Source organism: Leucopleurus acutus (assembly GCF_964270905.1).
Source record: "Leucopleurus acutus genome assembly, chromosome: 1".
Classification (NCBI taxonomy): Eukaryota; Metazoa; Chordata; class Mammalia; order Artiodactyla; family Delphinidae; genus Leucopleurus; species Leucopleurus acutus.
Genome location: NC_139142.1, coordinates 84,226,709 through 84,243,744, shown reverse-complemented (window position 1 = coordinate 84,243,744; position 17,036 = coordinate 84,226,709). Strand labels below are relative to the sequence as shown.

The following is a 17,036-nucleotide window of genomic DNA, read 5'->3' as shown; positions in this document are numbered from 1 at the left end:
ATGAGGCAGGTTAAAGGTAAGAAGAAACCACATCATTCCCAGGTTTATACAGCAGGATCAGGAAAATGAATTTTATTTGAAGGCAGTGGGGAGCCATCAAATGGTTTTAAGCAGGGAAGTAACCATCCCCTGAGGGTTTTTAAAATAGCACTCTGACTGACAGAGGAACAGATTACAGGGCCAGGGAGGAAGTGCAGAGAGGAGTCCACAGCAGGGTCATCAGAGTGGATGGTGACCTGGACAAGGTAAGAAGCCACAGGGACACAGAGAAGTGGGAGGACTTGAGAGAAGCAAAGAAAAGAGTAGTAATTCATAGAGCTTTAAATCTGAGACATTATTTTCTATTATTTCTTTCATATCAAAATTTTTGATTGAAGAACATCATTCCAACAGTGGACACTGGTTATTTTTCAGGAGTAAGGAACAGAGCCATTGCGCGCATATACGTTTGTGGAACAGGGAGGTATTTTTGTTTCACTAGAACTGTTTCAACAAGCATGTACTATTTTTATCATTAAAAAAAAACAAAAGAAAACAAACCAAAACAATGAACATACACACGAAAACCCTTCTGAAGTAGTAATTCCAAAGTGACAGTGTAACATTCCTTTGCATTTCACATGACTGGCATGAAATGTGGCAACTTCCCTTTCCAATTTCTAGCAAAGTGATTATAATTATAGATAAAATACTGAGTTATATAAATGCCCACAATGTCACAGAATTGATAAAATAAAACTAGTTTTCAACACATTCAAAATAAAAGGTACATTAAAAATTTTTTTAAATTTCTACTACTGTTACTTGTTTCTACTTGGTTCCCTCTTCTAATACACTTTCTAACTAATGCACATTTCCATGGTTTATAGAAGAGGTTTCAGTATTACAGCAGAGGGGCTAAAGCAAGAACTCCCAATCTGACAGTGTCCCTTTACCTCTAAGTAATACTACTATAATCAGAAAAGTTAGAATCTAACTTTCTACTGTGGATATGCCAAGCAGCATTTGCTTATTCAACAAAGATTTATTGTCTACTCTGTGTCAGGCAGGCATTATTTTCAACTACATACTTAAATGTCTCCACTTGAGTATTTCATAGACAACTTTAATCTCTACACATACAAGACTGAACACATGCTCTTCACCTTTAAACCTGATCTTCCTCCAGGGTTCCCCATCTCATGCCAGAATCTCCTCTTCCTCACCCTCAACATCCAACCAGTCATCAAATCCTCTCAGTTTTACAGCATGAATATTATGTCCAATTAATCCACCTTCTGTCGTCTCTATAACTACACCAGTCCAAGGCAGGCATTCATTCAACAAATACTGACAAGGTATATGCTGCAGGCCAGGCACTGTTCTAGGTGCAGGGATACTACATTGAACAAACAGTCTTGCCCTCTTGGAGCTTCCATTCTAATGGAACTTATGCTCTCCACCATCTCTCACCTGGACTCCTCTATCTGCCATCTAACCAGTGTCCCTTCTCCAGATTACTCTCCACATAGCAGCCCGGGAAAACTTTTCAAAAGACAAGTTGGAACACCTCTTTCAGCTTAAAATCCTTCAGTGGTTTCTCATTACCCTCAGAATAAAGTCCACAGTCCTTACTATTGCCAACCTGGACCTGCCAGTGGCTTAAAACGTCTTTTTAACCCCAGCCCACAGAAAGATAAATTATACTTTATGACCCTGTACATACATACATACATATATGTGAAACACAAGTTTTATGAAACAACACTTATCTTTACTAGGTCTGACATATGATTTTTTTTTCTATTTGATTCAATTTTGTTTTTATTTTTAACACTGGTTGTGATTCACTAAACTGGCTTTTCCATCCTCAAAGAGTCCAAACAGACTACTTCTGCAGTTTCATTTGTACCACTCTCCCTCCAACTAGTGATGTCCCAGTCACTCTGCTTCTTTCAGTTTCATGAGGGTGCTAGGTCCTTCCTGCCTCAATGCTTTTGTACATTTTGGTCCCTCAACCATGAACATTCACATGTCCCTGTACTCTTCAGTCTCCTATCTCCTTATCCCTAACCCATATTCCAGATCTGAGTTTAAATGTCACTCCCATCAGGCGAACATAGAGTCTCTGGTCAAACTCTCACAGCATCCTTGCTCTTCCTTCATAGCCTGTAATGCAAGTGTAAGGAAATGACTCTCTGAGCAATGCCTGCCCCTGTCCCTCCCTTTGCCCCCATCCCCTAAGCTCCTTGAAGGTAGAAACTGCTTCGATTTTGTTCACCCAATAGCCCTATTGCCTCGCTCTGTCTAACACATTTGTTGAAAGAGTAAAAAAAACAAAAAAACAATCTTTGCCCTTGGGGAACTTACAGTCTAGGGAGCAAATAAGTACACCAAGAGAACCAGTGTTGAAAGATAGGTTTTGAATTTTTCCTGAAAGCCTCTCTGTTAAAGGTCCCATGGGACTCAATTTTCCCTGCACTACTTCTAAAAGAAAATCAAGTGAAATTGGCAGATGAGTTACATCAGGCTAGATGCAACATTATGACACAAATTTAAAACTTCACAAGTTAACCCAACACTTCTCACAAGTTCATCCTAGACTTCAAACTCTGCTCTAATGTAAAAAGACTTTATCAATGAGAAGCACAACTTTTATTTTTTTAACATCTTTATTGAAGTATAATTGCTTTATAATGGTGTGTTAGTTTCTGCTTTATAACAAAGTGAATCAGCTATACATATACATGTATCTCCATATCTCCTCCCTCTTGTATCTCCCTCCCACCCTCCCTATCCCACCCCTCTAGGTGGTCACATAGCACTGAGCTGATCTCCCTGTGCTATGCGGCTGCTTCCCACTAGCTATCTATTTTACATTTGGTAGTGTATATATGTTCATGCCACTCTCTCACTTCGTCCCAACTTACCCTTCCCCCTCCCCGTGTCCTCAAGTCCATTCTCTACGTCTGCGTCTTTATTCCTGTCCTGCCCCTAGGTTCTTCAGAACCTTTTTTTCTTTAGATTCCATATATATGTGTTAGCATACGGTATTTGTTTTTCTCTTTCTAACTTACTTCACTCTGTATGACAGTCTCTAGGTCCATCCACCTCACTACAAATAACCCAGTTTTGTTCCTTTTTATGGCTGTGTAATATTCCATTGTATATATGTGCCACATCTTCTTTATCCATTCATCTGTCGATGGACACTTAGGTGAGAAGCACAACTTTTTAATTTCCCACCTTTTATGGGGAAGGTTTATGGAAGGATACTTTATAACAATGCTATTTTAACACATAATGTCTAAAAATAACTCCTAGAAAATACTTAGGGGCCTATTGTTTCAAAAAATTTTTAATTTATGGTTACTTCAATAGAATGAGCATAGAAAAAGAGGACAGGACAACACAATCCCCATTTTAAATAAGGATGGAAATTATGAAATAAAGCATCCCAGTATGCATGTAGCTTTTTTTCCCTTGAAAACGGCAGAGTAAAGTTTTTATAAATACTGAGTTGTATTTATCTGAATAGACAACTCTGATTCCTTTATTATCTTGGATGCTTTTCATGTTATAGTACTGCATAGATATTATTCCATAAAGAGTGCACATGTTATCTCCGTGGAGGTACGTGGTGGGGTAAAAAAGCCTAGGTTTGGCTCAAATTCTGTTATTTTTTTCCAAGAAGCACCAAAAGCAAGTATCTCCATGATTTGCAATTCTGAAATGTTGAAGAAAGGGTGTGGCCAACATAAAAAAATAAGGTCACTATCAGGTCATATGTTAAAATAAATCCTTCAAATTCTCAAAGGTCTGAGTTTTTAAAACCTTTGAAAGTTAAAACAAATTTTAAAGGACTCCAATTCAGTTACTATATACCTCTTCCCACCAAGAAGAAGGAAGGGAAAAAAGAAACAGGCCTCAAAAAAAAAAATCATCCCAACAATTCAGCTTCAGGGATTTAGAAAAACCAGCAGCTTTGCCACTTTGAACATCTCTGTTAAGTTCTTTTGCTTATATGTGCACACACTATGGCTGAGACAGGAAGCTATTTCTCTCCCAAACTACTTACAGTGTCTTACTAAAAGATTAACTTGCATACAGACAGTGGTCTCAGTGTTTAACACAAATAAGTACCTGGGCTGTACCTGGTAAAAATGCAGAGGAGAGAGTCCCCAGAGAGTCTGATTCAGTAGGTCTGGGATGGGAGCCCCTGCAAAGTACATCTTAAACAAGCAACCCAAGCAGTTTCTGACACACATGTTCCTCCTCTCACCACCAGGAAAAGCCAATGTAGAAGGCTAAGGACTAACTTGGAGGTAATATTTCTGACATAATGGCTTAGATTCCCACCTGGAAAACTCAGAGACAAAGGATCTCCTTATTAACTGTGCTCCACTCTCACACTTGACACTCAGAGATTTGTCATGGTTTGTTCTTTCCCACTAGACAGCAAATACAATGTTATACCCCCCAACGAAGACCCAGAACTAGATGGAGCAGTCCAAGGCATCTTGGTAAAGAAAGGTCCAGAATGCATTAATTTTGCTCAGAGGAGTCCTAAAGTCCCCCAAACTAGGCTGACTTTGAACTTCTGCTAAAGATCTCTGGGAGATCTTCTAGAGAGCATAGATCTTTTTGATTCCTCTGAGAGCCTCGCACAGTGCTGAACATATAGAGAAGGCACTAGCGCCTGTTAGGATGCGCAGGAAAAGGGAATTCTGATCTGGCTCCCATCTGATAAAAGAACGCCAATGAGTAGTTTGAAAAGGAGGAAGTTGAAATTGCTGTTAAAATGCATTACGTATTACTTACAAATTTTATGCTAATTTCTTTTTACAAATAGATAAAGTTGGGTTTAAAGTTGCAATCCCTCCAGTTCCCACTTTGGAAAAGCTTTCTGTGGATCAGAAAAATCTCTCTACTACAAAAGGAAGCTCTCAACTCATTTCATATGTCAGACTTCTGTGGAAAATCACCAAAGACAGAATAATTTACAGCTTAGTTCATGCATCATCAGAACAGGTGACTTAAGAGGGCTTCACCAAGGAAGTCCCCCAAATAATTTTTTAAACTGATGTATCAATTTTCTCTAAACTATTCAATATACTTTACAAACATGAATTCTAGCAACACAGAAAATGGCTGTGAAACATCATTTTCATTTTGCAATATTAAAAACAGATTAAGTTAGTATAGTGGAAAGAGTATAGGCCTTGTAGTTGTACAGATTTGGGTTGAAATGCCACTAACAAGTTGTGTGAATTTAGATAAGTTACATCTTCAACCTCCATTTTCCTCATATCTAAAATGGGGGAAGGGGCTTCCCTGGTGGCGCAGTGCTTAAGAATCCACCTGCGGATGCAGGGGACATGGGTTCGATCCCTGGCCCGGGAAGATCCCACATGCTGCGGAGCAACTAAGCCCATGTGCCACAACTACTGAGCCTGCGCTCTAGAGCCCGCAAGCCACAACTACTGAGCCCACATGCCACAACTACTGAAGCCCGCGTGCCTAGAGCCCGGGCTCCCCAACAAAGAGAAGCCACCGTGATGAGAAACCCACGCACCACAACAAAGAGTAGCTCCCGCTCGCCTCAACTAGAGAAAAGCCCGCGCACAGCAACGAAGACCCAATGCAGGCAAAAATAAATAAATAATAAATTAATTTAAAAAACAATTTTTAAAAATATTTTTATAAATTTCAGGAGTCTTCCGGGTAACATTTTCAATTTACCTTTTACTTCCTATCCCATAACAAGGTGTCTATCCCTTTTATACTTCTCCACAGGCCCCACTACTCCCCACCTCCCACCTCCATACCACCATTTTCAAAACAGCCCTCTTTTCTTCAACACATTTTCAGTCCCTCTTTCTTGAAGTCCTCCTCTTTCATGCCCTAATATTTAATTTCTGAGACCTCAGACCTACTACAAAGGACTCCCAAGAAGTCATTTATAGAAATGCTTTAGTTTCTAAGTGCTTGTACCAACATTAATTCTTTTTTTTTTTTTTGCAGTATGCGGGCCTCTCACTGTTGCGGCCTCTCCCATTGTGGAGCACAGGCTCCGGACGTGCAAGACCCAGCGGCCACGGCCCACAGGCCCACCCGCTCCGCGGCATGTGGGATCCTCCCGGACCGGGGCACGAACCCGTGTCCCCTCCATCGGCAGACGGACTCTCAACCACTGCGCCACCAGGGAAGCCCTAATTCTCTTTTTAAAAAATAAATTTATTTTAGCTATTGATTTTTGGCTGCGTTGGGTCTTCATTGCTGTTCGCGGGCTTTCTCTAGTTGCGGCGAAGGGCGGCTACTCTGCCGTTATGGTGCACGGGCTTCTCATTGTGGTGGCATCTCTTGTTGCGGAGCACGGGCTCTAGGCGCGCGGGCTTCAGTAGTTGTGGTTCGCGGGCTCTAGAGCGCAGGCTCAGTAGTTGTGGCTCACGGGCTTAGTTTCTCGGTGGCATGCGGGATCTTCCCGGACCAGGGATCGAACCCCTGTCCCCTGCATTGGCAGGCGGATTCTTAACCACTGTGCCATCAGGGAAGCCCCCAACATTAATTCTTACAAATACTTAATCCTTTATAATAACTCAATCAGATACACAAGGCTGATGTTTTGGGGTTTTTTGGGGTACGCGGGCCTCTTACTGTTATGGCCTCTCCCGTTGCCGAGCAACAGGCTCCGGACGCGCAGGCTCAGCGGCCATGGCTCAAGGGCGCAGCCGCTCCGCGGCATGTGGGATCTTCCCGGACCGGGGCACGAGCCCGTGTCCCCTGCATCGGCAGGTGGATTTTCAACCACTGCGCCACCAGGGAAGCCCAAGGCTGATGTTTTATCTAGACTTTACTGTTCTGGCCCAAGATACATAGCTAGAAAACAACATAGCCCAGCCTAAAACTCAAAAATTTCAGATTCTAAGTTCAGTACACTCTCTACTCAACTTATAGAACTATTATCTCTTGCATATCCTTTCTTTATATCATTTGTTCACAAAATGTGGGGGAAAAACCTCTTTGTATCTTCTGGTATCACTGGAGCACTGCTACAAAGGACAGCTTCCTCCCCACAGTATTTTCTAGAGTATATAACAGTTCAAGCAACCCCAAGACAGTGAGACCAAAAGTTAGTTTCAATGTCTCCTGTACATCTTTCAAGTAGAAAGAATTTCTGGGATGCTGCATGAAAAGGGCCAAGAGGCCCCGCCACACTCTCTCCATGACGCCCTAGATATTTCTCCACTTATGCCCTCTTTCCTCCTCCCATGAGCCGTCTTCGGTCTGACATCTCAACAGAGACCCTTCTCAAAGACAAACGACCCTAGCTGCCAAACAGATTCGTGCCCACAGCTACGTATTCCTCGCCAAGCACGACAGAGGTTCCCCTCCTCTCTGTTCACACCCTTGTCTGAAAAACTTCATCTTCCAGAGCTTGCACCTTCTCGGCCTCCCTACCCCACACCGCCCCACGATCACCCTTGCACCTCCTCCAAAACCTCCCAGTCTCCCGGGTTGGCGGGCGATACTTCCTATCTCTCCGTGCCCGGATCGCCTGGCCTGCAGCCTGCCGCCCCGATCTGACCCTGGCAGACCAAGGACCCCTCGAGTCCCCCGAGCCCGAGGCCCACTAGCCTGGCCCCTGCCCCGCCTCCCCGCCCAAGGCGCCAAGTCCTCGGGGCTCTGTCTCCAGGCCCCGGCCAGACTCCAAGAGCCGCGGGCACTGTGGGGAGAGCAGAAAGGGGCGGCAGCGGGCGTTCAGGACACGAGGCAGGCCGGGCGCTCCGGCCAGGAGGCCCGGGGCCCGACCGGCTCCCGACTACCGTGGCCAGGACTCAGCTCTCCCGCTCCGCTGGCCCGCGCCTCCGCGGCCTGCCCTCACCTGATCCAGGTTCTCGTCGCTGCCGCTGTCTTCCGTGTCTGAGTCGATCACAACGCGGCCTTTCCGCTTCTTTACCATCGTGGTCCCCCGGCTCCCACGCCGGACGCCGCCCGGACTCCCCTCTTGCCCGCCTGCCAGTGGGACCGCCACTGCCGCCGCCGCCGCCGCTGCTCGACCCACACAAAGGCGACCGCGCATGCGCGCTCCGCTCCGCCCCTGGCCCCGCCCCTTGCTCGTCGCACGCCGTTCGCCGGCGCCCAGAGCCCCGCCCACCCCGCCCCCGACGCAGCGTGGGAGGCGGGGGCATCGGGTTGGGTTCCGGGCTCTGAACCGCCGTTCCGTAACCAGCGCTGCCCGTTGGAAGGCCTGGGTGTGTCTCTGCTGCGGGGCTGAAGCTTCACGTGCTGCCTACCTGTCGTGGACTGCAGCGGCAAGCATCTGGGTCCGCTCTAAGGAGCCTTTCAACTGTCCGACACTGATGGAGTGTCGAGGGCACCGTCAGGGCCGTCCGCCTGGGAGACACAAATCGGCTGGACCACGCTGAGGGCACCTGTCGTGGGATGAAGCCTTCCTACCTGGGCTGTGCGAGTGACAACTGAGCTGGGACGTGGAGGATGCATCTGATTTACCCAAAAAAAGAGTAGCGGGAAGGGTGTTCCAAGCAAAGAACCTCTTGGTCAGAGACCTAGCGATAATAGAAAAAGTTGGGCTCAGGGAACTGAAAGTTCATTATGGCCGAACAGAGGGTACGGTGTGTGGGGATGAGGCTGCGGAGGAACCCAGCAGCTGAATCATTCAGACCTAATAAACTCTTAGGAAGTTTGAACTTCGGAAGTTTGAACTTTGGTATTGAAAGATTCTAAACTGAAGAACAGCATTATCAGATTCGTGTTTTTAAAAAATTACTCTGGCTGCAGTGTGGCGAATGGATTACAAAGAAGGGAGACTAAGGCAGGGAAACCACAGAGGCTATTGATTGCATTTTGGCAAAAGATGATGATGCCCTCAAGTAAGGAAGAAGCAGTGGAATTGGAGAGAAGTGGATGGATTCTGGATAATTTGGAAGGTAGCATTACCAGGACTTGAAGATTAGTTGGGAGAGGGAAAATGTGACGTTCCAAATACAAATGGTGCTCAGGTTTTGGCTTAGGAAGCTGGTGGGTCCTTCGTGGAGATAAGGAACACAAGTGGAGGGGAGGTTGGGGAGACTGGAGGGTGCAGGAAATCAGTTCAGTTTTATGCCTGTTGAGGTCAGCTGATAAAAACAAATTCAGAAGTGATTTCTTTGTGGGATTTGGAATATAAGGTAGGGAATGTCAGCAATAATAATTTGAAACTGTTCTCAAAAGTTTTTGGAGTCCATTAATTCTTTCTTCTGGTAGTGAACTTGAGAGCTAGACTTCAGTCTTCCCTGAGCTGTTATCGGGCAGAGGCAGGCTGATGAGTTCTTGCTGTCTGGTTTCCCTTTTCCTTTTCCCTTTACTGTCTATATTTTATTTTCTCCAGCAAGTTTGTATCACAAATGTGCATGCTTTAAAATAATAATAAAAGAAGATATAACATACACAGAGAAATCCCTGGAACTAAACACATACATACATGTCAAGTTTGCTGCCAGTTAGCTTGAAAAGGGTTCAGGATTAAGGTAGAGAAGACAACCCAAATAAGGCTCAACTATCTCTTTACTCCAAAAGATTTTTTCCTAAGAGAAGTCCCCTAGACTTCTCTCCCCCAGCATACCCTTGGAACTGAGCCCATGGCCAAGATGACCCAAAATGACCAGGTCATCTCCCTTGCTTCTGGCTACCCCAAAGGCTGGTGCCCTTCTCTGAGGACCCTCTCTAAATGTGTGAATAAAAGAAAGTCATAATATAGTCAGTGACCCCTGACTGCAATGAAGAAAGATAGGTTCTTTATTTCAGTGAAATCTATTGATATTGATCTTTCTGCAAGGGGTCTTCTAATGCATCATGGACTGGAGTTAGTCCATACTGAGACTAAACTGATATGAATGAATTAACACTCTGTACTCTAAATTTCCTCTTGAGTTGGCTTCCCAAGGAACCCAACCTGTGAAAGTTTCCCCTTGTAAAATGAGGATAATGATAATATCTGCCTCTTTGGGTTATAATAAGGTATAAATTAGTTAACACAGGTAAAAAAAAAAAGTGCTTAGAATACTTCCTGGTAAAGAGTAAGCACTCAGTAAATGTCAGGTATCATTGTTATAATTGGAGAGGCAGATTACAGTAGAGTGGGAAGGGGCTGGAGGAAGAGTGTTGGAGATGGGAGATTTTTATTTTTTAATTTGTACACGGTGTTCTGTGAACTTATTACACTGAGTATGAATTTTTCATAATTTTAAAATGTTTTCTGGGGAAATAGAGTAATTTTTAAATTATAAAAACAATTCCTACTTATTATAAATAAATTTAAGGGCAGAACATAAAGGAATAAAAAAAACTATGTAAAATTCTCCCATCCCAAGATATCCATCCACTCTTTATCAAAACAAAATTGTTTGCATGTGTATATATTTGTTCAACTTGTATTTATCAAGCACCTACTATATGCCTGAGCTCAGGCACTGAGCTAGATGCTGAATAAGACGAAAAAGTCACCAAGACAAGATCTCTGCTCTCAAGAGACTACATTTATTCACACATACACATTGCAAAAGTCATGCACATTCAAAGTGCTGTGAGGATCCCTTTTCATGCAGCCCACCCCAAAGGACAAAAGAGATTTTTTTTTTTAAAGCTTGTTTTATTTTCATTTTTTTAAATGTATTTATTTATTTATTTATGGCTCTGTTGGGTCTTCGTTTCTGTGCATGGGTTTTCTCTAGTTGTGGCAAGCAGGGGCCACTCTTCATCGCGGTGCGCAGGCCTCTCACTATCGCGGCCTCTGTTGTTGCAGAGCACGGGCTTCAGACGCGCAGGCTCAGTAATTGTGGATCACGGGCCCAGTTGCTCCGCGGCATGTGGGATCTTCCCAGACCAGGGCTCGAACCCGTGTCCCCTGCATTGGCAGGCAGATTCTGAACCACTGCGCCACCAGGGAAGCCCAAAAGGGATATTTTTAACATGTGTTGTTTCTGAGAAAATGCAAAATGACAAAAATTACTATGCATTCTTAATCCCCAATGTGATGGTGTTAAGAGGTGGGGCCTTTGGGAAGTGATTAGGTTATAAGGGTGGAATCCTCATTAATGAGATTAGTGCCCTATCAAAGAGACCCCAGAGAGCTTTCCCACCACTTATGCCATGTGAGGACACTGCAAAAAGATAGCAGTCTGCACCCAAAGAGGGTCTTCACCAGAACCCAAACATGCTGGCAACCTGATCTTAGACTTCCAGCTTCCAAAACTGTGAAAAATAAATTTCTTTTGTTTATATGCCAAAAAAATTACTGTGTATTCATTAACCATTTTAAATGAACTTGTATTCTGTTCCTTACAACTATATCTAAAAATATATTTGAAAATAGTAATACATGTATGTATGTGAACTTTGAGAGAAGGACACAGAAATCATTACTGTGTGTATTTGCCATGGTGTTGCAGGGTCCTCCTTTTGGTGACCAGACCATCTCTTAATGAATTCAGGGTCTGAAAATTGACCCAGATCTGAAAGTGGGCAAAGGATGATCACTTTCCATTGGGGCAACTGCCCTCAGCCCCCTGATCACCCAACCTTAATTTCTTCTGATTGAAAATTGAGGAGTACCCTCGTTGTCTGCCTATCTGTTTTGCCCTTGGGGATGTTATATTCTGTTAAACATCTCCATAATTCTCTGAGGCTCAGACTTCTGTGGCTGTCATTCTGACCTTTCCACTCATTATAATAATTGCATCTACCTGGCTTCTGGCAGTTAGGTGTTGCCACCTGGCCTCTTGTTTCAAGACCCTATTGCCCCCTTGCTGTTAGTTAGCCCAGTTTTCTAATAGCCTCTCATACTGTCAGTCCTGGCCCAAATTGGAAAACCACCACTGAACTTTTAGTGATGCTGGTGCACCTCTTACTGTCATATTCCTTATGGCCTTGGTGAATGCAGTATCCTCTTTGGTCTTCCCACAGAAAATAATCAGTCTGTGGGATTTCTGACCTTGTATAGTACATCCACCTCATGCTGACTTCTCTGAGTTTTTAAAATCTCCTCCTACACCATCTGTCTTAGCAACTCTGGCATTTTTTACCTCATGTGGGCTGTAAAGTTTTCTGTGCTTCTGAGAGCCATTCTAGTAACAAATTTGTACCATTTCCTGGGGTCCTTGGCAGAATGATAAATTCTATATCTTAGGAGAGTGCTCCCAAATCAATAAACTCTCCCTAACCCAATTTTACAACCTGGTCCCCTGATCAAGCACCCTCAGAATCCAGTCCCTTGCTTCTCTCCCAGTTCCTGCCCTTACATGCTTGGCTAGTTCTTGCAGCTCCTTTGGGTAGTCCCTTTCCTCCTTTATCAGTCCCAATATGTCCTTTGCTAGGTGCTTTAACCCGGTTATCGGCCGAGTATCCAGGAGGGAGACACAGGCAGATTTCGAGGAGGGTACATGCAGTCTTACAGGGTACAGGCTTCTGTACTGTCTACAAGAAAGAGGGAAGTGTGAAATGGTGGGTCATTTCTTTAGGTTCAGAGGGTTCAGGAGAATCTGGAAATTCAAGATCTTCAGGAACATCAATCAGATATCCCCATTCCATGTGTCATGATCTCATTATTTCCTAACTAGGGCCCTTAGCTGACCTGCATTGCTTGGGAGTTTAACCTTATTGGAGCTTAAACTATTCTGATGATTATCTGGGACCTCAGCTTTCCCTGCCGTCCCACTGCAGGTGTTGAAGACCTCTTCATATGCTGTTAAGGAGGCCCTCTGGCTTTCACACTTGGCTTTCAGTAACAGAACCCAATTTCACTATCCTTATAATTATTATGCCTCCCATATATATTTTTTGAAATATAGTTGATTTATAATGTTGTGTTAGTTTCTGGTATATAGCAAATTGAGTTTTAAATATATATATTTTTTCATATTCTTTTCCATTATAGTTTATTAAGGATATTGAATATAGTTCCCTGTGCTATACAGTAGGACCTTGTTTATCTATTTGATATATAGTAGTTTGTGTCTGCTACTCCCAAACTCCTAATTTATCCCTCCCCCACCCCCTTTCCTCTTTGGTAACCATAAGTTTCTTTTCTATGTCTGTGAGTCTATCTCTGTTTCGTAAATAAGTTCAATTGTATCATATTTTAGATTCCACATATAAGTGATATCCTGTGGTATTTGTCTTTCTCTTTCAGACTTACTTCACTTAGTATGATAATCTCTAGGTCCATGTTGCTGCAAATGGCATTATTTCATTCTTTTTATGGCTGAGTAATATTCCATCATATTCATATACCACATCTTCTTTATCCCTACATCTGTCGATGGACATTTAGGTTGTTTCCTTGTCTTGGCTATTGTGAATAGTGCTGCTGTGAACATAGGGGTGCATGTATCTTTTCAAATTAGAGTTTTGTCCAGATATATGCCCAGGATTGGGATTGCTGGATCATATGGCAATATTTTTAGTTTGTTGAGGAAACTCCAGACTGTTCTTCATAGTGGTTGCACCAAGTTACATTCTCACCAACAGTGTAGGAGTGTTCCCTTTTCTCTGCCCCTGTCCAGCATTTGTTATTTTTTAAAATATATATTTATTTTTGGCTGCGTTGGGTCTTTGTTACTGTGTGCAGGCTTTCTCTAGTTGCAGTGAGTGGGGGCTACTCTTCATTGAGCTACGGGCTCTAGGCGTGCGGGCTTCAGTAGTTGTGGCACACGGGCTCAGTAGTTGTGGCTCACGGGCTCTAGAGCGCCAGCTCAGTAGTTGTGGTGCATGGGCTTAGTTGATCCGCGGCATGTGGGATCTTCGCGGATCAGGACTCGAACCCATGTCTCCTGCATTGGCAGGCGGATTCTTAACCACTGTGCCACCGGGGAAGCCCCAGAGTAGCACTCTTAACCATCGTCAGCAATTTGGTGCCTCTCCCTGGTCTGGTAGACAAGCACCTTCAGCTTGTTTACTCAAAGCAGTAAGGGACCAGCACACTGGAAATAATTTTAGTGTAAAACATATGGAGGGGCAAGATAGTAAAGGTGGTCAAGACGGGGCTAGAAAGGAGAAACACAGTGGCCAGAGGCGGGATAGGGAAGGGAGAGTCTTCTAATACGTCTCCAGTGCTGTAGGCTGGAGGGGCCTTGAGCAGCTAGCATGCCCTGTCCATCAGCCTGGTCATACTCTCCTGGAAGTCCAAGAGTGGGTGACATTCCAGATTTCCCCAGTTTGGAGAAAATATCACTTAACACCCTCCATATCCATCTGCTCTGAAGGCCCTGAACTCCAAGCAGCCCCCTAATCTAAAAAGGCTTTTCCTTTTTAGACACAAATATTCTTGACAAATATACTTTTCAAGTATATTTGGCTGAAACAAATATTCTTGACAAATATACTTTTCATAATAAACTGTTGATCAATCTTATAAATCATTCTCTCTGTCTTTGGTTAGCAGGGACTGGTTCACCAGAGCCTGAGCACTTTTCAGTGATGAACTGAGCAGCCAGACTTCAAGGGGAGAGAAGAGATGACAGCCTGGGGACTGTGAGCTCTGTGTTCCCTCAGCATAACACCATGCTTTTCATGCATGGCCCTTCCTCTTTCTCCCTGTTTTTCTTACTTTGCCTTAGACTGGATGACTTTCTCTTTCAGCCCCAAATCATGCCCTAATGCCCCAGTGTGTGAATAGAATCATATTTTCCTACTGACTGCTCTCATGCAGGTGCTATTTTTTTTTTTTTGGAAGAGGAAGAAGAAGGAGAAGAAGGGAGAAAGGGAGAAGAGGAAAAAAAGAGGAACAGATGAAATCAAAAGGAAAGGAAGAAGGCAAACCCCTGGTGTGTTGAGGACAGAGCTTAAAGCCACGGTTTCTTTCAGTGTCTCCTCAAGGCTCTTTATTCATTCAAAAAATGTTTTTGCAACACCGAGTGACACACATTTCTAAGTTAATCCTTTGAGTAAAGTGTAATTTAATTAGTTGGGGGGAATGTGGGGTGTGTTTCAGTCACTCTCAGATATTTTGAATTTATTTTTCAAGTGAAAAATTAATATATGCCCGCTGTGAATAAGAAATCCAAATACCGAAGTGTATAAAGTAAAAAGGTAGCCCTCATCCTCATTCTCCTTCTCTCCTTAACTCTTTTTTTTTTTAATATTGATTGATTGATTTGCCTGTGTTCTGTCTTAGTTGTGGTGCGTGGGCTTCTCTCTAGTTGTGGTGAATGGGCTCCAGAGCATATGGGCTCAGTAGTTGTGATGTGAGGCTTAGTTGCCCCACGGCATGTGGGATCTTAGTTCCCTGACCGGGGATCGAACCTGCGTCCCCTGCATTGGAAGGCAGATTCTTAACCACTGGACCACCAGGGAAGTCCCTCTCCTTAACTCTTTTTTTCAAAAAAATTATTTATTTATTTATTTATGGCTGTGTTGGGTCTTCGTTGCTGCTCACAGGCTTTACTCTAGTTGCAGTGAGCGGGGGCCACTCTTCATTGCAGTGCGCAGGCTTCTCACTGCGGTGGCTTCTCCTATTGCAGAGCACGGGCTCTAGGAGCGCGGGCTTCAGTAGTTGTGGCTCGCGGGCACTAGAGCACAAGCTCAGTAGTTGTGGCGCACAGGCTTAGTTTCACGGTGGTATGTGGGGTCTTCCCAGACCAGGGCTCGAACCCCTGTCCCCTGCATTAGCAGGTGGATGCTTAACCACTGCGCCACCAGGGAAGCCCCCTCTCCTTAACTCTTAAGACCAGTTTGGTGTGTATTGTTCCAGACCTTTGGGGGAGCACATGTAAACACACCCCAAAAACAGGATTGGGCAACACGTATTATCTTGTAATGTGACCTCTCCCAGTAGTGTTAGACTGGCTTGATTGCCAGGCCAAGGTGGCACAAAGGAGTCTGAGAAAATGCTGCGTGTAACTACAAGGTAATGTCTATCCCCATAGGCCTGAGCTCCATGACTAAGTTGTATATGCTGTACATGTTGAACACTTATTAAATGGGAAACCTGTGGGTTTTTTTGTATTTAATTGTTCCCTCCTGGTGACTGAGAATTGATTTTAAGATGTTGAAAGTCAGCTCTCTCTCTGGACTCTCTCAGTATAGCTCCATGGTTCATAACCTTTTCCTACCTCAGCACACATAACAGATGCTGTGTGCACTTGATACACACATAACCTGAAGTGTCCTCTGTACTCAAAAAAGCACTCAGGAAAAGCATGTCAGAGTGCCAGGAAGTGAAAGGGATGCTGCCACAGGGATAACCTTATATCTTTAAAATTACTTTTATAAGGGACTTCGCTGGCAGTCCAGCATTCGGGACTCTGCACTTCCACGGCAGGGCGTGTGGGTTAAATTTCTGGTCAGGGAACTAAGATCCCGAAGCTGCTCAGTTAAAAACAGAAACAGAAACAAAAACAACAACAAAAAGCATTCAATTGAGCATCTGCTCTGTGCCAGGCACTGAACCAGGTGCTGAGGAAACAAAGGTGAACAAGACAATCTAGTACAGCATTCTTGAACTTTACTGAGCTTATTAAAATGCACAGTCTGTTTCAGTAGGTGAGACCAAGGAATTTGCATTTTTAACAGATACCCATGGTGATTTCCTCAAGAGTATGGGATGGTCTCATTTTATTTATTTATTTGTTTATTTATTTATTTGGCTGCACCGGGTCTTAGTTGCCGCATGCGGGACCTTCGTTGAGGCACACGGGATCTTTAGTTGCAGCATGTGCGAGCTAGTTCCCTGACCAGGGATCGAACCTGGGCCCCCTGCATTGGGAGCATGGAGTCTTAGTCACTGGACCACCAGGAAAGTCCCGGGATGGTCTCATCTTGAAAAACACTGGTCTCGACACAGAGAAGCCCAAAAATTACATTAGGGGTTCAAGATCAGGGACTATTTTTAATCCCTGATATTTCCTGAAATAAGCAGCACATGCGTATTATCATGTGCTGAAGTTAGAGTGACCCTCTGACAATGACTCAGGAAGATTTAAATGCAGAAGAATGCAGACTTATATAAACAAATTGTCTGTCAATATGTAGGAGTTTTCGGAAGATTCCAAATAATTAAC

The 17,036-nt window shown here is 43.9% G+C and overlaps 1 protein-coding gene across 1 annotated transcript in view; it reads right to left on the bottom strand.

Annotated features, from left to right (window-relative positions):
• The window catches only part of RTF1 (RTF1 homolog, Paf1/RNA polymerase II complex component), a gene marked incomplete at its 5' end in the record, with an annotated part of 47,286 nt that extends 39,224 nt beyond the window's left edge, over positions 1–8,062 (bottom strand). The window contains one exon of the mRNA XM_082846200.1: positions 7,865–8,062. Coding sequence (XP_082702326.1) covers positions 7,865–8,062 — 198 coding nt within the window. The remainder of the gene's footprint in view (positions 1–7,864) is intronic.
• Positions 8,063–17,036: the final 8,974 nt, after the last annotated feature.